The following is a 22500-nucleotide window of genomic DNA, read 5'->3' as shown; positions in this document are numbered from 1 at the left end:
CGTCACCCTTTAACCCTTCGCCCTCCATATTTCCCCCCTCGTCCTTTCTTTTCTCTCCCTCCTCCCTCGGCTTTGTCGACTTTTATTAGCGAGACGTTTGACACTCGGATGACACCTCTGCCTCTCGCCCTCCTCAAGGTTAAGTTCAACGCGAGTTCACAGACACAAAAGCGTCGCCGCCGCTCCGTCTTCTGCTCCCACAGAGGCCTCGTGTCACAGTTTAACCAAAAAAGGAAGATAAAACAGGTTTTAAGAAGATAGTTTGAGTTGTTTCTACCTGCAGGATGGAGCTGATGCTCCGTCCTGAGCAGCTAACAAGCTCCATCCTGCAGCTGCAGGATGGAGCTTGTTAGCATCAGCGGCCCAGAATCATCCCGTCAGTATCAGTACTTCTTTCCAGGGAGTCTCGGGAACATGTGTTGAAAACAAACAACAACACAATACAACAAGTGACAGACTGAATAGTAGCGACTGTCTGCACAGTCAAGATGACTGATGGTTTGTCATGTTAGCAGCACAAAAGGAAACATGTGGATGCCAGTGTTTTCATTCTCTGAAGGATAAGTTTGAAAGAAAAGGGACGAAAAACGCTTCTGGAAAAAAAACTACAATTACAATCAAAAGACATTCAGTTACCAGGAAAAAAAAAAAAGCTTTTAGAGGGAGAATGAAGAGTGAAGCAGAAGGTTTGAGAGGAGTAGAGCCGCTGTGAAAAAAGAAAGAAAGAAAGAAGAAAATGTTACTACGGACATTTAGTCAAACACAACGCTCACTTTGGTCTCACAAGTCTGATGTTTTCCTCAGAATTTCAACTTTTTAGGATTCTGAGAAAATACCAGGGGAAAAATTAAATTTGAAATTCTGTGAAAAAAATATCAAAATTCAGACAGAAAGAAAAAGGAGTGAGAATTCCAATAGAAGACAAATCTGGATTCTGAGAAAAAGGAAACAGAATTACTAAAGAAAGAAAGAAAGAAAGAAAGAAAGAAAGAAAGAAAGAAAGAAACATTCCGGGAAAGAGGAATCAGAATTCTGAAAGAAAGAAAGAAAAATCTGAATTTTGGAGAAAAGGAAACATAATTCCTAAAGAAAATGAAATCTGAATTCTTGGAAAACTGAAACAAATTTCCCAAAGAAAGAACATTAAATCTGAATTCTGAGAAAATGGAAACAGAATTCCAAAAGAAAGGGAAAAAAAAATCTGAATTCCGGGAAAAAGTGAGAAATCTATGGAAAAAAAAAAATCTGAATTCAAAAAAGGAAAAAAAAACAACAACTGAATTTGGAAAAAAAAACAGAAAACAAAAGTCAAAACTCTGATTCCAGCTTGTTCGACGACAGTAAACTGAAGATCTTTGTAATGTGGACAGAATTAAATTCAGTCAGAATATCAGGATGAATCTTTCCATTACCTGCATCAGTGCTCAGCTGAAGTTGTCAAACCCACAAATATCAGAGAAGTTTTTACACCTGGCCAAGATGGAAAAGTCTGGAGATGAAACATGGCAGCAGACGAGGACTTCGTCTCTCTGCTGTGTTTGAGACGCTAACAGATAAAATTAATATCAATGCCGCATTTCCATCAACTTGTAATAAATGAATTGTTAAGTTGAACTGTTGTTCTTCATCCCTCCTCCCTCCTCCTCCTCCTCAGGGCTGGACCTGCCCTTCATGATGATGCCCCACCCTCTGCTGCCCATGGGGCTGCCTCCCGCCTCCGTAGCCATGGCGATGTCCCAGATGAACCACCTGAACACCATCGCCAACATGGCCGCCGCAGCCCAGCAGATACACACTCACGTACACCGCGCACCTGTCATCAAGGTAAAAACACACACAAATGACACGTACGACTTATTCGTCAATGTCCCCCAACATGGCGGCGTCTCGTCCGTAACCCACGGTAACCACGGTGAAGGCCTCTGATGATTCAGAGTGTGTGTTAGTTCCACCTCACTGATTCATTCCTTCTCTCTCTCTCTGTTCAGGAGAGAGTGTGTGACAGTCCTTCTCTCTCTCCATCTGTTGACGAGGCCAACACTCCTCTGCAGTCGCAGCCCAGCAGCTCGGCCTCCAGCTCGCCCGAAAGACTCGGTACACACACACGCCGACACCACAACACACACACACTGACACCGCGGCACACACACCGACACCGCGGCACACACACCGATGTGACGAGGACAGAAAACAGAAATATGTGGTCGTTTTTTATTTGGACACTTTTAAATCGATTTTTTAGGCAGAAATGTCACATTTTTAATAGTTTCAGCTCCCAAATATGTTCATATTATTGTTCCGTTAGTTTTCTACAACAGCAGATTGAAAATGTCTGACTTTTGGACTGCTGGTTCTGACTAAACACTGCGACAGGCGTTTTCTCCACTTTCAGACATCAATATAGATGTCAAAAATGTGTATGCCAGTGTTATAACTTTAAGAAAAGTGAGTTGAAACAGATGAAAATACAAAAATTATAATAGACTTTTAATAGAGCGTATGCAAAGTGAGGGATTAAGTATGAACGAGGATTAGGGCCACTGTAAAAATATAAAATAAATGAAAAATAAATGATTGTTCAGACTTTTTAATTCACAATTCTGACCTTAGTCTCAGAATTCCCTGAAGATATTTGACATTATTTCTCTGAGACTGAGGCATCGATGGATATACAGATATTTTTGGCTTTGACTCCTTAAACTAATATATAAGGAGAAAGCTTAACAACAAACTTAATCATCTAAAATGGCATCTCGCACTGAATTAATTCCGACCCTCAGCATCTTTTTCTGCATTATAGTCTCTAAAAAAGAACGTTGTCATGTTGGTTGTCACACATATACAATAATATGATACATATCCGTGACATGGCCGATGATATCAGCATGTGGATAGTGGAAAACAAAGTCAGTCGCAGCTCACAACCCAGAAACTGATCTGATGAAGACAGAAAACAAATACTGTCCATCCGTCTCAGTTACAGAAGCCTCCATCACAGCATCGCGAGTCATATCAGGTGATACACGTCTGATACGGAGAGTTTTGTTTTAGCAGCAGCTGGAAGAAACGTTTGTTTTCATGACCCGTCTGTGAAAAACCACTGATTCATACATTTCAAGGGAAAAGTCACAAATTTTTAATAAATATCGCCGGAAAACGATCAACGTCCCCGATATCCATAAACCCACTCTACATGTTTATATACCGAGATTAATGAGATAATTGTGTTCATTTAAAAATACACAATTAAAAGGTGCACACGTCTACACAAAATGTTTCATCCTGAACAGACACACACACACACGAATGCAACCACTCTTTGTTCACACACACTCACGGTGCTTTCTCTTTCAACAGGACTGGTGTCAGCTGATGCAGATGTTGCGCTGCCCAACCCGGCTGCACCCATCAAGAAAATAACAAAGGACAAAGGTTGGACCTCACACACACACACACACACGCACCTTCCAACACACACTCTCACAGAAAGGTATATATACACTTCTGAGTATTTTGCGGGTCGACAACACACTTTGAGACGTGAGGATAATCCATTACACCGTCTTAATCTAAACCTCCAACCATTTCTGTTTGACAACTGACAAATTGGTCGTCACTTAGGAGGGCTTTCCTCCTCTACTGTATTTATATGAACACACACACACACACACTCACACAGAGAAAACACACTGCAGAGACGACGGCACGGACACACAAACACAGAAACAGAAGCGTCAGGATGTTCTGCCCCCCCGTATTGATCACCTGTCTCTGAGCTATCAATCAGAGGAGCGAGGGAGGGTGAGGTAGATAGATAGATAGATAGATAGATAGATGGAGGGAGGGAGGGAGGGAGGTGGGGGGGAGGCTAAGTGAAGGAGGCATGGCTAAAAGGGGTCAGCGGGTCGCACACTAAAAGCATGTGGGGCCTCTCCTTCCTCCATCGCACTCTCTGGATTTTTCCGTTTCTTCCAACACATTGTGTTTTCATCTGGTCCGTGCTCGGCTGCAGACCTCAGCAGCAGCAGCAGCAGCAGAGAGGACGCTGCTGTTAAAATCAATACATTAAAAAAAAAAAAAGAAAAAAGAAATCTGTTGCTGCCTCTCTGAGGAACGCGGATCTTAAAGAATAGAGAAAGAAACCGAGCTCCTCTGAGGCAAAAAGTGTCCAAATGTCAACGACTTCCACTTGAATTTAGAAAAACACGTTCTGTGCGGTGGTAACAAAGACAGAAATGCTGCTTATTGATGTGTATATTTTGGAGATATTTTTCCACCTTTACTGGACAGAGTGAGGTGAAAAAACTGCAGCTATATATATGTTGAATGTTAGAGGTTTAAATCACTCATTTATTCTTGATAAAGACGATACTATATTGATTCTTCAGATGACAACACAATCCCTCTCTCGTTGTCACCAAGTCTATCACGATACGATCTGATTCACAGGTTGTTACTCAGCTTCTGTTCTGATTCTGGCCGTAAGGAAATAAAACACAATTCATTTTAAACGTTAAACTTGCTTTTACTTTGAGCAATTTCATGTCAGCGGAAACACAAGTCCATCTGTGTGGAATGTTTGGAGGAGAGCTCGATCTAAAGACGGTTAATCACCAACAATTTTGGCAATCGATTAGTTGTTTTTTTTCCATAAAAACTATCAAACATTTGCTGCTTCCAGCTTCTTATACATGAAGATTTTCTGATCTTCTTTGTCACTCCTGACAGTAAATGAAGTCTTTTGGATTTTGGACTGTTTGCTGCACAGGATAAGTGATTTATAGACGTCACTTTTCATTGAACGTTCGTCAAAATGAACAGAATAAACAATAATGAATATAATGTTTAGTTGCAGCATCAGTCTGGCTTTGTTCAGGTTAATATCTGCTCAAAGATATGACTCGTAAACTTCATGTGCTGCTCTGGAGCAACTTTTTAAAGTCACGTTGATAACCAGAATATTTTGAGCGGAGTTTACTGCCCATCTCCAGGGAAAATACCAGACAACAAAACGTTCTCCGCGGCTCTCCGTCCATCTGGAAGGTATACTGGAGCAATTACTGCGGCAGAATCACATAATAAACTAAACCTGTGTTTGTGATAGAGAATGACCTTCCTGTGTCTCATATCCTCGGCCTGTGTTTGAGTGTCGCTTCCTGTTTTGTTGTAATCACACTCAAATCCAGAGTTTATTAAATATTTGAGGGTTTTTGTTTTTTTTTTCTGGTGATCGGGGGGAATTCCACTGATAAATCCAACGTGCCAACTCACAAACAGCCTTTAATCTGACTGTTTGCTTCAGAGAAAACAGTCCTGATGTTACTGCCTGTACTTTCTACTCATTTTTCAAAATAAAAGCACTACATGGAGCTGTAGTGAAACGTTGCTGTGACACCAAAACACGTGTTCACTGTCCCTTCTCCTCCCTCCTTCCATGTTTGTAATCCTCTCCTCGTCTTTCCTTTTTTAATCCTTTTAAAATGCTGCCTCCGTCCCTGCATCCTCCTCTGTCCTCCTCCATTTTTATTTTAGTTTTTCCTCATGTTCTCTGCATCATCTTCTGCTGTTTGTCCTTTACCGAGCTCACCTTTTATCCCACTTATCCTCTCCTTATTCCTCCTCCTCTCCTTGTTCTCCTTTACCCACTTTCTTTTGTCAAGCTTTGTCAACTCGTACGGGGGAAAGTGAGAAAAGGAAATGATAATAAATTGCAAATAAAATGAGGGAGGAGCATTTTTAGATTTTTGACCTAAAGAAAAAGAAGGAATGACTCTAGGAAATCAGGAAGTGAAAGGAGGAAAAGACAGAGTGTCACACAGAGAGGGAGAGAGAGAAGGAAGGAAGTTGGGAAGAAGATGAAGATGAGGGGGGAAAAAAACAAGTGCAGGAAAGGTGATGAAGGGCGATACGAGAGAGAACAGAGAGTAAAGGGATGTATGGATGAAGTGGCAGATAGGGGATGGAGATGGTGTGTGTTTGTGTGTGTGTGTGTGTGTGTGTGTGTTAGAGTGCATCTTAATCAGCGTTAATTTCACAGCAGAGTTAACCCAGTTGTCAGTGTGTTAGGCATTAAGGGCTGATCAGACACTGTGACGCACTCGCAATGAACGCACACACACACACACACGCTCAAATCAAGGATGTCTTTAATCCTTGCCAATTAGTACCCCACATGATTGTCTGAATACTAACGACCTCTACGCATGTGTGTGTGTGTGTGTGTGAGTGTGTGTGTGTGTGTGTTGTAATTGATTTCTCTGATGCTGCTTCGTTGCCTTTTATACCTTAGTAAACATCAACATTTCATAAACTTCACTCTCGAGCTCGTGACGACGCGTCGCTGATGGAAAACACACGCTCAGATTCGCGGAGTTTAACGTGCGATTAAAGGAGCAGTTCCAATTTTTTTCTATTTTTTTTAGGCGGAGACACAAATTCACTTGTTTTTTTTGCAGCGCTCGAGGAGAAGTTTGACACTCAGGGTTGTGTGACGATTATACAGTTTGATAATCATCCCAGTTTCACGCTTAAAGTGTTGTCCAGTTTTTCACAACGCTAAATAAAATCCATGAGGATCAATAAAAGAAATGTACAGTAACAGTTGTGGTCTCTCGGAAAACAGATATAATCCAGTACAAAATAATGATTTTTTTTTTTTTTCGGCAGGTGTTCTGGTTCTGTAGTATTCTGGTTGTACCTGCAGTTGTTTATTTTTGTTGAATTTGCCTTTATTTACAAGCGGTGATCATAGAAATATAATATACCATATATTTTTTTAACAAAACTATGATGTTTTAGAACATGTTTCATACTAAAGTTGGATCATTTCTGTGTCTGTGTGTTTGTCATATGTGATCTTACAGTCATAAAGACGTAAAAACAGGGGATTTTATGCTAAACTAAGCTAAGCTAACCTTTAATTTACTTATGAACATTAAGCTAATTTTTTTTTTTAAAGTTCCACCCCTTCTATGTTTGTTTGAATTTGTTTAATTTGTTTTGTGGAGCATGTTTCATATGTTTGTGTCTAAAAAATTTAAAGTGAAAAATGAGTGAATACATTCAACAAACGATAAAATTATGTTTCCTGCAAACTAACTTATTCAATAAAGTTCTTTAAACTCGATATAATTGTTAAAACAGGAAAGGTTTTCTACACTTTTGTTTTGAAATTTTGATAATTCATAGAGACATGAAGAAGGTAAATATTGTCCTGACAAGAACAATTTAAAAACTAAAATATTTGGTATGTTATGACGTAAAAACTCCTAATTTCCTCCTTAAAATTAGGGGAAAAAAGGAAGATTACAAAAGTTAGATAAAAACAAAGACCAGTCAAAATGTAAAACTCAAATAAAAATATATTCAAAGTATTTAAAGTTGTATATTTTGTTGGTTGCTCCTCACAGATGAGTCTCCGCTGGGACAAGCCCTGCCCCCTGGCTTCCCTGCTCCGTTCCTATTCGCTGACGGCCTGTCGTCAGTGGAGACCCTGCTCACCAACATACAGGTAACTTCCTGTTTCATCTCGAAGACTAAACGATTCATCCATTGACGTGACGAAGGTGAGAATAACAGCGGGTCGTGTTGTGTTGTGTGTCTTGTCTCAGGGCCTGCTGAAGGTGGCGGTGGAGAACGCACGGGTGCAGGACAAACAGATCCAGGCGGAGAAGAGAGAGCTGAAGATGGAGCTGTATCGAGAACGAGAGATGAGGGAGAGTCTGGAGCGACAGCTCACCTCCGAACTACAGAGCAGAGGTAGCGCTTTGAATCCAGAACGATGCCGTCAGAACGACGGCGTGGAGAGAAATCTGTTGGACTGAGATTGTAACCGTGTTTCCTCTTCAGCCTCCATCCAGAAGCGCCTGAAGAAGGAGAAGAAGGCCAAGAGGAAGCTGCAGGAGGCGCTGGAGTTCGAGTCCAAGAGGAGGGAGCGGGTGGAGGACGCTCTCAAACACTCGTCCTCGTCCTCCCCCTCTCCTGAGCCGCTGCACGCCGCCAACAACAACACCAAGAACGGTACGGCAGATGGGATGTGTGTCGGGCTCTTCTGTGCGTCCTCTTGACCTTCTTTTCTTCTCGTCTTTTATCTCCCGGCCTCGTCTGTTTGCTTAAAATCTTCTTCATTACACTTTCTTTTGACTTGCTCAGGCCTCTTGTTTTCCTCCTGTCTTGTTTGGTTCTTTTTCTAATCTGCACTTCCTGCTCTCCAGTGTTTAATCTTTGTTTTTCTATCTTTCATTCTTTTCTTTTCGTCTCAGAGCTGTCTTTGATTTAAATGTTTTCCCGGTCGCTTCCTTCCTCCGTCTCCCTCCGACATGATTCTCCAGCTTTGTGTTGACGCTGGCTAACACTTGTTGTATCTGAGCTCTCGCTAACAGGCCGCTGCTGTTTCTCTGTCAGCCTTCCATAAAATCAGTGTAATCACCAGCAGCAGTAAACGTGCAGTTAATCAGCCTGTGCAGCTTCACTGCAAGTCGACTCAAATAACAGCCTAGTTGACTTATATTGTAGAGAACTGCAGCGATTCAAGATCTCCAGTCATTTTGATAATCCATTCACCTGTTTCAGTCAAAGTTCTCTGATTCCAGCTTCTTAAATGTGAATATTTCCTGGTTTCTTTCCTCCTCTGTGACAGTAAACTGAATAACATTTGACATTAGAGGACGTCACGATCATCACCGTTTTCCAGCAAATTACAGCCCCTCAAGAGAATAACCAACAAATTAAAATGGTTAGATGAAGCCAAGAATGCTGAATATTTGCAGGTTCTAGCTCCTCAGATGTGAAAGTTAAATGCTTTTGTTTAGCGATTTGAAAACGTCACCTTGGACTCTGGGAAATTTTCTTTACATTTAATAGATTGAATAACAATGAACATAAATTCAGGGCTGAGGGAAAGTTTTGTGGTCCAACTCAAAGGCAACTTGCACACTGCTAGTTTTTTAATGGTGCAGGAGTGACTGTTTTCTTTGCAACTGAAGTTTCATAGTGAAAACATTTCTGGAGATTTACAGCTAAACATGAAATGTCTCCACACAGCTCGTCCGTCTCCCTAAATCCCAAATAAATCTGAAAAGATGTTATTTACACTCCTGATCTGCAGTCAAGCACGCCAAAACCTTTTAGCTTAGCAACTACACGGAAGATTTGCGCTTAAAAAACTATGTAAATATCATTTTTTCAGATAAAATTGGGATCTTGACGAGCTGTGTGAAGCCATTTTGTGTCTTTCCTACTGTTTTAACATTTTAAATCAGCCCCCACAGCTTCACCTGACTTCCCGTCAGCATGGGACGAGCAGATAATGAGTGAATTTTTCATTATTTCTGGTGAACTGGTCCTTTGTGTGATGAAGGGGAAAAAAACAGAGACATGTTGAAGCCACTGTTTAAATCTACAGGGATGTGTATTTTGGGTGCAGTATCAGTTTGGCAACCAATAGGGATCGCAAACAAATAATACCAGACCTCGTTCTCCACAACAACTCTTTGGCACGGTTCTGATTCTGTCGCGAGGAAGCAGCCAAATGTGTTTTTTGTTTTTTTTTTATTCCTGATACCAAAAACGAGAGCAGTTAAAATGTTTTAACAATTAACATCAAGAGATGAAAAGGAAACCAAATAACATCCAAAAATATAATTCTCTGGACGGATAGCTGTGCTCGTGTCCCTGTTTGCTTTGTGAGCCCGGTTTGTTTTCGACCCGCTCACAGTTACAAGGTGCTGTTTGTGTTTTATTGGCCGACCCACTGAGACTCTGTCTTGTCTCTGTGTTTCATACCAGACGCTGCTGTAGCCGAGGATAAACCCGAACTTAATGGAAACCAGCAAGACAACGGCGCTGTACAAGGTACCTGAGCACACACACACACACACACACACACACACACAAACACAAACACAAACACACACAAACAAACAATAAAAAAAATATCATAAAACACACACACACACACACAGCCTCACAGCCAGAGACACACTCACGCTGCTGCGCACACACATGCCACATATTAACAGGTATGACACTGTACACGGGCATGTTCAAAGGCACACACACACACACACACACACACACACACACACACACGTGGTGGGCACATGTGTGTGTTGGGGCCCAGGCTAGATTAGTGGAGACATTTAGCAGACGCAGAGACACTGTGGCCTCCCTTTGATGTGCACCTTATCAGACACACATGTGAGTGTGTGTTTGGAAATATTTCATTGAGCGTGTGTGTGTGTGTGTGTGTGTGTGTGTGTGTGTGTGTGTGTGTGTGTGTGTGTGTGTGTGCTCGTGCTGAGGAGCTGGAGGGTGAGGACATTTTTTAAAAAGTAGGACATATTTTGGAGAGTGCAGAGGACATGAATGAAAGTCACAACATATTTTTGGACAGCGTTTATACATCAAGGTAGATTATTTTAACGATGTAATTAATTAGCAGTTTGGTCTGTAAAATGTCAGAAAATGTTTCCTGAAGCCCGACATGACGTCCTCAAATGCCTTGTTCTGTACACAGCAGAAAAAAACTAGTAACAGTCAGTTTACCGTCACAGAGGAGGAAAAAAACCTGAAGATATTCACATTCAGGAAGCTGGAATGAAGTGATTTTACTGGGATTTTTAAACAACAGGAGATTTCTGGAGAACGATGCCATGCTGCTTTTCTAAAACTTTACTTTTGGAAAGTTTCAACGATGCAGAGATTCAGGAAAAACCAGGGAGCTTTTGTAAATGTTAGACTACTTTGATGAAGATGAAGACGCAATATGAAAAGAAAAGAGAGTCTTTGCAAAATGGACAGACGACAGGAATGACCTTATATATCCTCCGATGTTTATTAAACGCTCGCTGTTATCTGTTGTGTCACGTTCATTAGCTGCTGGCTCGTGACCACTTTGTACAGCTTCGTTAGCACTGACACATTATTTTCATTGAGTAGTTAGATGCTAGAGAGGCTTTTAAACCTGCTACTTGTTCCAGTTCTTCAGGTGGAATATGGTTATTGGAAGCTTGTTTTAGTATCGACAGTTCTGAAGATGAGGACACTAAAATCATTTTCAGGACGATTAGGAAACTTTTCCGGGACTGGACTGTTTTGGAAAGCGAGTACGGTTTAGAAAACTGTAAGAATTTGTCCGCATTTTCCAAAATTTGACCGAGCGAAGACGTTTCTTTAACGAATCAGGACACATTTTGGAAGGTGCAGGAAACCTGGTCTGGTCTTGATTTCCTGACAAGACGGTCTTGAGGGTGAGGACTCGGGTTTAGCTTCATGTTGGGAGTCTCGGAGTTGTGAATGCATTATGCCAATGAGGGTCCTCACAAGTACAGTACGGACGTGTGTGTGTTAGTATGCATGTGTCGTCCTCTTTCCACCAGCTGTGCTCAGTCCTCCCTGACATTGAAAACCTTCACTTGAAACTCTGCGTGTGTATAAATGAATATCTACAGGAGTGTGTGTGTGTGAGTGTGTGTGTGTGTGTGTGTGCGCGCTCTGTACCTGTAGTTGTGCATTTAGGTGTGTGTGTGTGTGTGTGTTTGATCCACACTCTGGTGAGACAGGGAACTCTAATTAGCTCTCTCTCCTCTTTAGACCCCTTTTAGATCCCCTCTCTTCTGCAAGCCAAGCACTCCAACACACACACACACACACACACACACACACACACACACACACACACACACACACACACACACACACACAGACCCACCTGATTTCATTAATGTTGATTGGCCCAGTAGGACCCCTTTGCTGCCTTGCTCACACACACACACACACACACACACACACACACACACACACATTGACAAACACACACTCATCCCTCCTGCCATAAAAGCATTTTGCACCTACGGTAGTTTACTCACACACACACACACACACATACACACACACACACACCTCTCCCCTGCCTCTCTCACCTTCCACACTCTTAATTAACGAGTGAGGAGAAAACTGCTGAATACAAAGAAAGACATCGCATTACAATCAGAAAGAGAGGGAGAGGAAGAAAAAAAAACGAGGAGCAGGGGAGAGAGTGAGAGACAGAGAGAGAAAGAGAGAGAGAGAGAGGGTTAAAGATCGGTTTCTCTCGGTTGTTTAAAGACTAATTGGCCGTACAAAACATAGAAGAGACGAAGGAAGATGAGAGAGAAGTAAAGAAAGTGAAGATGAAGAGAGGGCAGAGATGAGAGGAAGAAGGAAAAAGAAAGAGGGAGGAAGAGAGCAAAAAGGGGTGGACGTAAAATAGAAGAGGGCTGGAAGTGTGGAGTGATGGAGAGGAAAGAGAGATGAGATGAGGAGAGGAAGGAGGGGAGGAAACAGGTAAGAGAAGGACTAAGAAAAAGAGAGAGGAAAGGAAAGGATGATGCGGAGGAGAGAAGGAAGAACTGATGAAGGACAGGAACGGAGGGAATGAAATGGAGGAGGAGAGGAAAGATGAAAATGAGATGAAAAGATGGAGAAGAGGAGAAAAGAAAGAGTTTGTGAGCACAAGAGGTGAAAAAGAAAAGGATAAAGAAGAAGAGATGGTCTAGCATAGATGAGAAAAACAGGGCAAGGAGGGGAAGAAATAGGGGTGAGAAAATTAAAAATGGAAAGAGGATGTATGTTGAGAGAGAGGAGAACAGGGGAAGAAGAGGGGATGAAACCAGAGAGGGAAAGAGAGAGGGGAGAAAAAAGGAAAGGGAGGACAAGGTGAAAAAGTGTAATGAAGTAGAAGAAGAAAGGATGAGAAGGAAATAGGAGCGAGGGAAGGAAAAGGATGAGGAGAAGAAGGGTAAAAGGGGGAGTAGAAAGGGATGAGGAGGAGTGGAGGGCAAAGGGAAAAGATGGAGGAAGCTGGAGGAAAGGAAAGATGGAGAGGAAGGAGACAAAAATTAAAGTGGAGAGATAAAGAGGAGGTGAGGAAGAGTGAAAGGTCACAGAGGAGAGAAAAGGCGAGGTGAGGAAACGAGGGGGAAAGGGAGAAGAGAGAAGGAATAAAGGGGGAAAGTTTCAAGAGGAGGAGGAAAGAGAAAAGTGAAAGGACAGGAAAGATAACGAGTAAAAGGAATAATGAAGGAGAGGAAAAGAAAGGCCAGTGCACAAGAGGGAAGGAGAAAAGGGGATGTATGGGATGAGAGGAGGAAAAGGAGGACAGGAGAAAGAGGGATGAGGAAAAGGAGGAGGAGGAGGAGTGTGCAGGTTCCTCTGGAGGAAGTTGAAAAATGTGACCTTGTTCCGAGACCTGGTGACATTTCCTCCACCCAGCTGATAGACTTTTAACAAGGCAGGTCAGTGTCATTTTTAACCAGGACAGGAAACACACACACACACACACACACACGCACACACACTCACAGGTGTGTTTCATGGTGACAGATAGCGGTGAGGGGGAGGAGGAAACAGGGTTGCCAGGTCAACACGGTTGACAAAAAGGCACAGAAGAAGAAGAAGAAAGCAGCAGGAACGATGAGCCGACAGAAATGAAGCTAATTGTCTCAGTTCTAATCTTCTGTTTGTCTTTTTGGTTTTGGACCGGCTGGCCGGACAGAAATAGATAACCTTTAGTAGACAAGCCGATTAATAGATTCATTAGCAACATGTATTTTGCATATCCAGGGTTTTTTTTTTCACCACCAGCATCCCAAAGAGAAGCTAAACTGTCCTCAAATCAGATGCCTGTTTCTTTACTTTGTCATCTTTAGTTGTTATTTAAAAATATACTGTAACATTTAATGAACTTTCACCTACAAACTGTAACAAGTTTAATACTTCAGTACATTTATTTACTGTAAAATGCTCATATTCCTCTAAAAGCGATTAGCTTTTAGCTCCATTAGCTCCTTTAGCTGTTAGGTCTGTTGGCTCCCGTAGGTGTAAGTTGTTAGCTCCATTAATTGTTAGCTTCCTTAAACAAACACAGCACAGGAACCTGCTGACCACTTTCTAGCTGTGTTAGCTTTATTAGCTCCTGTCATAAGCTGTAAGCTGTTAGCTGCATTAGCTCTGTTAGTTCTATATCCTCCTCTATATGTAAGCCTCCTATAGCTCTTCTCTCCATTAGCTCTTAGCGCCCCTTCTCCAAACACAACGTAGGACTCTGCTGCCCACTGTGTGCTAACAGCTAGCTAGCATCCCTCCTGCAGATTTCAACACAGATTTTCAGGGAAAATAAATAATGTGCTTCCTCGCTAACAGTTCACAGCACCTTTTTGGATTATAACACATCTTGTTTCTCTTAAGTGACACATTAAAGTAGCCAGTTAAACATACAAACATAACTTTCATCCATGAGGCATCCAGGGAAGATCTCTGTTCACACTGAAGACATTTTCTGTTTTCCCCGCGATGCTGGGACGCCATTAGTCTCGACCCCCCGGTGAGCATCAATGATGAAAGTAATCGTTAGTTGTGGCCTTAATTACCAGACAGGCGTGCAGTGTGCTACAACATTAGGACTGACATGAATCCAGCCTCCTACAACAAACATGAAAGTGTAAAGTTACAGTTGAAGTTTTAAGGACAGCGCTGGGAGGATCAGAGTGGCGACTTTTTTTTTTTAAGTTGCAGGACAGTTTTTTAAGCACCGGGCCAAACCTGCCGCCTAAAGGAGAAAAAGAAAGGACAGGAGAGGACAGAGAGAAGAATGGGTCGGGATAAAAATAATATGAGAGTAACAGATAGAGGACAGAAGGGAGCAGAGGGGAGGTGAGGAGGAGGAGGAGGAGGAGGAGGGGATGCATGTAGAATAGAGGGATGAAAGAGGAGGAGAGGAGGGGGTCTGAGTGGATCGTGGAGTGATAAAAATAGGGAAGGGCAGGAGATGAGAGGGATGAAAAGGAGGGAAGGCAGGGAATATGAAGGAGGAAACCAGGGGCGAGCGCAAGATGAAAGAGAAAATTTAAGAAAGTTTTTTTTTTTTTCTTTCACTTCAACACAGAGAAAAAAAAAAACAAAGAATGATGAATAGAGGACAAAAACGAGAGGGTAAGATGATGACGATGACGATGATGACAAAGAGCAGAGGAGGAAGAGGAGTAAAGAAGCGGTTGGAAGGGCAGGAGGAGGAAGAGGCGCAGGATGGAAAAGAGGAGGAAAGAGGAGGGGAGGGCAGGTTTATGGTTGCTGTTATGCAGAAATGTAAACACTTTGCAACGTTCGCAGAAAACAATGACACCGCGGGGAGAGGAAGGTGTGCACGGAGTGTGTTCCTGTTGTGTGTTTGTTGTGTGTGTGTGTGTGTGTGTGTGTGCACGTGCTCCTGTGTGGGTGGGTGCAGCAACAGCACTACAGGGAGCGGAAGGAGAACGACGGAGGTGAAATGAGAGAGAGAGAGAGAGAGAGAGAGAGAGAGAGAGAGAGAGCCGACCCCGGCAAAATTGGAGATATGAGATTTCTATCATAAACGGATGCTGCATAAAAGGCAGAACAAGATGCAACACTTTGAGCTAAAAACCACGTCCTGCTTTAATAATCATGACCAGAGCGTGAAGCCGCAGCACAAACGCAGCTCGTTAGATTTGGATGTTTTTAAAAGTTTCACCGGTGGAGCAACAGCAGTTCCATGTGGTGTTAGTGTGGCTACCGTTCAAACAAAAACCATCGTAGGACTCCCAGATTGACCTCAGACTTTCCATAGCCAGCACAGCAAGAAATGAACATGAGAATCCCAATTTGACCCAGAAACTCTGATCTTAGAGCTTTGAAAGGCAGTCAAACTCTTTTGTTTCTGATCTACTTAAAACAATACCAGTTTTAAGCCGTCTCAAGTCTTGGTGGTCTTTTCCCCAGCTGATATAACACATATAGATATAACATCATCCTCCCTCTTTTGGCTTCTTTGCCTCTTTTGGTTGAAACATCTTCAGCTATTTTGATAAATTATATGTTTGAAGTCATTTTTTTAAGCAGAAGTACCCCAAATTCACTAGTTTCAGCTTCTTGAATGCGAAAAACAACATCTATATATTAACAAATAACAGTTTAGTTACTTAAATGTCAAACTAGAATAGTATTTATCAGAGCGCATACCTCTGCCGTGATCCAACAGTCTCCTTTTGTCCTCACTCACAGATACTAGCCACATAAATATGCCTGATGTTTTAATCCAAGATCAAAAAATTGTGTCATATATTATAAATCATAAATTAACAGAAAAAATCAGCATATACTTCTATGTAAGAAGCTGAAACCAGAACGATTAATCGATTATAGAAATGTATGTATATGTTTTGTTTACATACTAACTCCCCTGTGTCTATTTTTTTTCCCAGAATCCCGGGCGTTCCTGAAGACCCCCATGATGTTCTAGAAAAGAGGGACTCCGCCTCCTGAAGCCCCGCCCCCTCCCACCTTCCCCCCGCCCCCGTCCTGCACAGAAGAACTCCACCAGCCCGTTTCCACAGCAATCACAACGAAACAATGAGACTACTCGGAGACTCGTACCCCCCACCATCATCTGGACTCACTGTGGGGGGTCGTCGTCCTCTCTCTACTTCTTTCTTCTATTTCTTCTTTTTAGACAAACTTCACTCCATTCATTCCTCTTTTTCTCTCCCTGCACCGGGAACTCCTCCCATCCCTCGACTGTTTCAAGAACCTGAACGATATAAAACCATTCCCGAGAAGGGGGGAAAGTCACCGCGAAGCAAAAGGGACCAGATTTGGAAACTTGTTTGGACTTCCTGCGGGAACAAAGGATCGATCTGATTGGATGAAATTTACTTCAAGACTTGTTGAACGGTCCGATGACACGATGGCGAGATGATGATGATGATGATGATGATGTTGAAGAGACTACACGTTCTTATTTACGGGAGGAAAAAAAAAAAGAAAAGAAGTTTTAAACCCCGCCCCCTCTGGATTTGACGTGAGTTCAGTCATGGCTGTCGGTCAACACCCTCTCTGATTGGACGGTAATCAGCTGATCGGAGGAGCTCAGGACTGGAGGACGAGGGGTTTAGAAAAAAAAAAGAAGAAGAAGAAGAAGTGGACAAAAATATTGGAAAGGGAGAAAAAAAAAACTGAAGAGGAAAACAACTTGGGAGGCTATTTCTGTCTCTCGTGTTACATCCATTTTTGTTTTCCGTACAGGGACTGAAAAAAAATGCATGGGAAAACTTTTCTTATGTTGTCATTTGGCTTATTTTATCCTCCGTACACTCCAAGTCTCTTTCTTCATCCTCCCCTTCTTCTCCTTCTTCCTCAGTTTTCTTTCTCTTTTCTATAAATCAGCTCCTCTCCCTCTTATATCTTCTCCCTTTACTTCTTCTACGACTTTGTTTTTCTCTCTCTCTCTCTCTCTTTCTGTAAGGAGGCATTATTCTGAAAATGTTGGATGCAGCTTTTCAATGTATGAAGTATTTTCTATCACCCTTAACCTGTGAAATCAGTTTCTCAAAATGATGCAAAAGTACAAAAAAAAACCTACAAAAAAAAAAAAACAACCTTTTTTTATTACAACGGGAGTGATTTTTAGACACGATATTATATCCTAAAAAAAAAAAAGGTACGTTGAATTCTCTTCCTCGTCTTTGGACCTTTTCACCTTTTGACCCCTGTTCCCCCGTGACCAGGAAGTAGTAGTCGAGTTTCTCGGGTTTGTAAACGTAAAAGACGAGGGGCGCTTGATTTGTCTGTTTTTAAACTGACCCCTTGATGTAAACTTTCCAAAATAATTTAAACTTTGATTCCTTTTGTTTTGGTTGAACTTGTTAACTTACGAACCCCCGACAGCCCCGCCCCTCCGTGAAGTGAAGTGACGAAGAGAACTTCAGGTGTGGAAATCAAGCGCTCCTCAGCTCCATCAAACACAAGAGACGTCCCCCCCCCCCTCCGACTTTCTGACCTACTAAAGAGTGCAGACTGTTGTGTTGCAGTTTTGTTTATTCCACTGCGTGTTTTATTTGTTTGTTTATTTGTTGATTACTATTTGAAATGTGTACGGGAGGGTTCAGGGCGGGGGGGGGCCGGGGGTGGGTGGGCTTTTCTGTGGGGTTAAAGGGGTATTCCGTGTAGATAGATAAACAACATTCAGAGTTTTCTTGTTTTTTTTTTTGTTTTGTTTTATCATTTGTTTCTCCTGATGATCTCTCAGTCTGTCACTGTTCTCTGGGTTTGAGCTGACTGCAAATATACAGTATTATAATGACTGCTGTCTGATGGTGTTTTACACACACACACACACACACACACACACACACACACACACTTTCAAATTAATCTAACAAGATACATTTATGTTTGCAATTTCCACCGGGAATGTCTAATTTACAATCAAGTACTTCGATTAAAAAATACAGATTGTTTAAATAATTTAAATTAAAAAGACACTCAAAGCAATTTGTTTGCAAAGACAAACCTGTAAGAATTTAACATTTCTGACTTTGTCGCCATCTGGTGATGGTGTTAAAAACGTACAGCATGGAAACATCCAGAGGTTGGAAACCAAAAGCTCTTATCATTTGTCATTTTTGACCAAAACGTTCCAGAAAACTATGAAACCAGGTGAGCTGAACTCAAACACTAGAGCTACACGTTGGTTTTTAAACCCTCCTGCTTCCACCAAGATGAGCCAGATTAGACTGGATGAAAAACACACATTTTCCATGTGAACAACAACGCAGTGGTTCAGCTGAGGCGCCACATGTAAAGTCACCAAAGCTACGAGGACCTCACACATTCAAATCCTGCTGCTGAGAGGAAGCTCGACTGTTTAAATCAGTGGGTTTACTTAATAATTGAGATATCTCAGCGGTGGACTGACAGACCAAAGCCTCAAGTCCCCAGCATGGCTGCCAACACAAGCCGTGTTTCCATCTAACTGATGAGAGAAATTGGAAATAAGGTGCGTTTCCTTCACCTAAACATGGCTACGCAAAGTAAGGTTGTTTTATTCCACGGACAAGACCTGGAATAAGTTGCTACTGGTCGGGTTTTCAAGTGTTATTGGGAAGATACGGACAACAGAAACATCTTCTTTGTCTTCTTGTACTTCCTTGGAAAAAGGTTTTCCCACCTGTTATAAACAGAGACCCTCAGTTTTCTCAAAAAAAGCCTTCAAGTTTCTAGCTGATGTCTGTCTGCCACGGAAAGACATCAGCTAGAAAATACAGCGAGCAGCAGTTTCAGAGATCTGCAGAGAATTTAAATATATTGAACCAAGTATTTGTGAGCTGAAGAACCAATCATCTCAGGAGGGGGAGGAGGTGTCTCTTTATTAGAGATACACCGGCCTGACCGATCAGTCGTCAGGTGTTGCCAAATTTAACGTTCATTCATAAGTTAAAACTATTAATCTGATGACATCCTCCCTGTTTTCTCTCCCCATGATGTCGAATTTATCCTTCTGGGATTGCAACACACACACACACACACACACACACACACAATACAAATACAGACAGGCACTCTGGTATTCTGGTAATGTATTCGGCGGACACACACACACACACACACTCGCACAGTAAACACACACACGTCGTCTATGTTCCATTTAGACTGTATATTTACTCTGCATTACGAGGTTAATGAGGTGAAGCCTTTCCCTCTTTCTCACTCTCTCTCTCTCTAATGGATCTCTACCTCTCTCGCCCATACTTCCATCTTTAATCCTCACTTCTTTCCCTCCCTCTTCTTCTCCTCCCTATTCTTCTCTTTCACAATCACCCCTGATGTCACTCTTTTGATCTTTGCTCTCCATTTTTCTATCCTCTGTTTCATCTCCTCTCTCTCTCTCTCTCTCTCTCCGTCTCCATCTCTCTCCGTTTACCAAATAGCTGATGTCACTTTTTCCATTTCCCCCTAATGGAGGCAGAAACACAGAGCGATGGACGGAGAGGAAAAATAGCCAGAGATGAAGAAGGATGGATAGAAAGCGAAAGGAGGCAACCAGGAAGGATGAAAAGGTGACAGCGCAGGGGGGGAAAAGGAGATTGAAGGATGCGAGAGGCGACGGTGGAGAGAGGAAGAGGGGGAGGAAGAGGAGAGGTGGGGGGGAGACGGAGGTGTTACATGATGAAATGATGTGCGCTTAAAGAACGAAGATGGAGAGAGGGGCAGGGGATGATGGGTAATGAAAAGATAAAAAGTGAGAAGCATGTCTGGGACAAACAGCGACCCATCATCAGAGGGTTCATCATCGATTTTTAAAAAGAGGAATTCCACCTGAGAGCTCTGCTATTGGTCGATCCAACAACTCACTTCTTCTTCTTCTTCTACTTCTTCTTCTGTTGGCTTCACACAAAGTCGGAACATAAAACACACCCAAGGTTTACCTCAGAGGGGGGAAACAGATTTAGATCCTGACCCTCAAAGACCTAGAACTACTTGATGTTTTTCCCATCCTAGGCTATCAGTCAGCTTTACGTTTCAGTTCGGTTCAATTAAAGTCACAGTTTTTCACCTGCTTTGTCTGAGAACGGATGAATTTGCAGCCAATGTGTTCACAGCTGATGGTGTTTGTTGAGCTTCAGTACGAGCTGGATGTTACTGTGAACAACTACGATGAAACTGGAGAAGATTTATGATCTGTGACCTCTGACAGATTATACGAGCCTTTTGTATCTCTTTCAGTCCCACGCTGAGGAATGTTTGTTGCTTATTAGTTTTAAAATACAGGTGTTTTGCACATTTTTGTTTTCAGAGCACTAAGATTGCGTAAAAAATAAGATTTATTTAGTGTGAATGGCTAAAGTTAAGGTTACAAAATGGATTTTATCGGGATTGTGACGTCACATGTGATGGCTCATTAACAGTGTCGGGTTTTGATACTTAAAAAAAGAAACAGGATAATGAACAAGAAAGAAAGAGGGAAATAAAAAATAAAGATTTAAAAATAGAAAGAGAGATAAACAACAGAAAAATACATGAGTGGATGATCAGAAAACAGAAAGTGGAACAAACAGGACAAAAACAGAGTGAATGAAAAGAGGCGACACAGAAGGACGGACAGAAAAATAAAGAGGGAGGAAACACAAAGAGGGGATGAAACAGAAGGGAAGAAGGAGATGAATGAAGTGATGGAGGGACGGAAAGAAGAAGAAGAAGAGGAAGAGGAAGGAGAGTGAGGAGAACAGAGACATTCCCAGACAGAGCAGCCAGGCTGTTAAAACACACACACACACACACACACACACACACACACACACACACCTCGCTCCGTCATTAGTCTTCATTAGAGTCTTTATGAGGAAAATTAGAAAGGGAGTTTCCTCCCAAACTGAGCCCTGGGGTCCAACCTGCTGGTGTGTGTGTGTGTGTGTGTGTGTGTGTGTGTGTGTGTGTGGTTAATTTCTACATGGGGTTCGGTAAATGAAGGCAGGATGTGTGTGTGTGTGTGTGTGTGTGTGTGTGTGTGTGTGTGTGTGGAGTTGTGGTATAATCGGTATAATGATCCATACATTCACACAATCACGATGAACCGCTGTGTTTTCATAAGAGGAGGAGAAAAGAAGAGGACGGTGATTATAAAATAAAACTACACAACATCTCCACCAAACCTTTTCAAGTTCCTGAGGTGGAGGTGAAGGTGGAGCGCCCAGCAAACAAAGGATGCTGGAGAAAACAAACGTGAGGAAAATAAGATAAAAACAGACAGAGAAATTATTTTGAATGATTGAACTGCGATGGATTAAACAAATGTCATTATTGCACGAAGCTACAGCCGACTTTTTATTACATCCCTCAGGATCATAAAGGTCAGGTGTGTTGATGAAAAACAACAGCAGTGGATTTAATTCAAATAAAAATCAAGGTGGAGAGAATCAAAACTACCTAAATGACAGATTTAATGAGATTCTATCATCTTTGTTTTTGGTTTTTGGTTATTTATCATGTGCACTGGCATTTCCAACTTTTTCCTACACAGATGTGGTAATAATAATGGTGGGAAATGACGTGAAACCAGTTTGTTTTATTGAAAATAATCCTCTTCTGACATCTAATAATTACTGCCATGTTGCTTTGATAATACGAAACATAAATTAGCGGTACGGTCGCTGTAAGTAGCCACGCAGCTGCCCGCTGACGCTACACAATCGCTTCAACTCCACTTTGTCTTCTTAACGGTTCCTCTCATTGAGGTCTAATGAGCGCCGCGGTGGGCTCAAGTGTCCACGTGCAAAGGGATGAAACAGAATAAGGCGTCCACTCAGCTTCAGTCAGGACTCTACACTCAGCTTCAGTCAGGACTCTACACTCAGCTTCAGTCAGGACTCTACACTCAGCTTCAGTCAGGACTCTACACTCAGCTTCAGTCAGGACTCTACACTCAGCTTCAGTCAGGACTCTACACTCAGCTTCAGTCAGGACTCTACACTCAGCTTCAGTCAGGACTCTACACTCAGCTTCAGTCAGGACTCTACACTCAGCTTCAGTCAGGACTCTACACTCAGCTTCAGTCAGGACTCTACACTCAGCTTCAGTCAGGACTCTACACTCAGCTTCAGGCGTGTGGAGCGTCAGAGCTTTGCGGAGGCGGTGCTCTGAGACTGAAGCATGAGGATCTGAACATATGAC

General features: G+C 42.2%; 1 protein-coding gene across 1 annotated transcript in view; it reads left to right on the top strand.

The window, feature by feature from the left end:
• Nucleotides 1-17717, top strand: part of dachb (dachshund b) — an 82819-nt gene extending 65102 nt beyond the window's left edge. Inside the window, exons 5-12 of the mRNA XM_037111776.1 lie at nt 1655-1824; nt 1989-2094; nt 3358-3432; nt 7410-7510; nt 7611-7758; nt 7849-8019; nt 9787-9852; nt 16257-17717. Coding sequence (XP_036967671.1) covers nt 1655-1824; nt 1989-2094; nt 3358-3432; nt 7410-7510; nt 7611-7758; nt 7849-8019; nt 9787-9852; nt 16257-16294 — 875 coding nt within the window. The 3' untranslated portion in view covers nt 16295-17717. The remainder of the gene's footprint in view (nt 1-1654; nt 1825-1988; nt 2095-3357; nt 3433-7409; nt 7511-7610; nt 7759-7848; nt 8020-9786; nt 9853-16256) is intronic.
• Nucleotides 17718-22500: the final 4783 nt, after the last annotated feature.

This window comes from Acanthopagrus latus, chromosome 10, assembly GCF_904848185.1.
Source record: "Acanthopagrus latus isolate v.2019 chromosome 10, fAcaLat1.1, whole genome shotgun sequence".
NCBI classification, from domain to species: Eukaryota; Metazoa; Chordata; class Actinopteri; order Spariformes; family Sparidae; genus Acanthopagrus; species Acanthopagrus latus.
The sequence above is the reverse complement of the archived record's forward strand: the minus strand, read 5'-3'. Positions and strand labels throughout refer to the sequence as shown.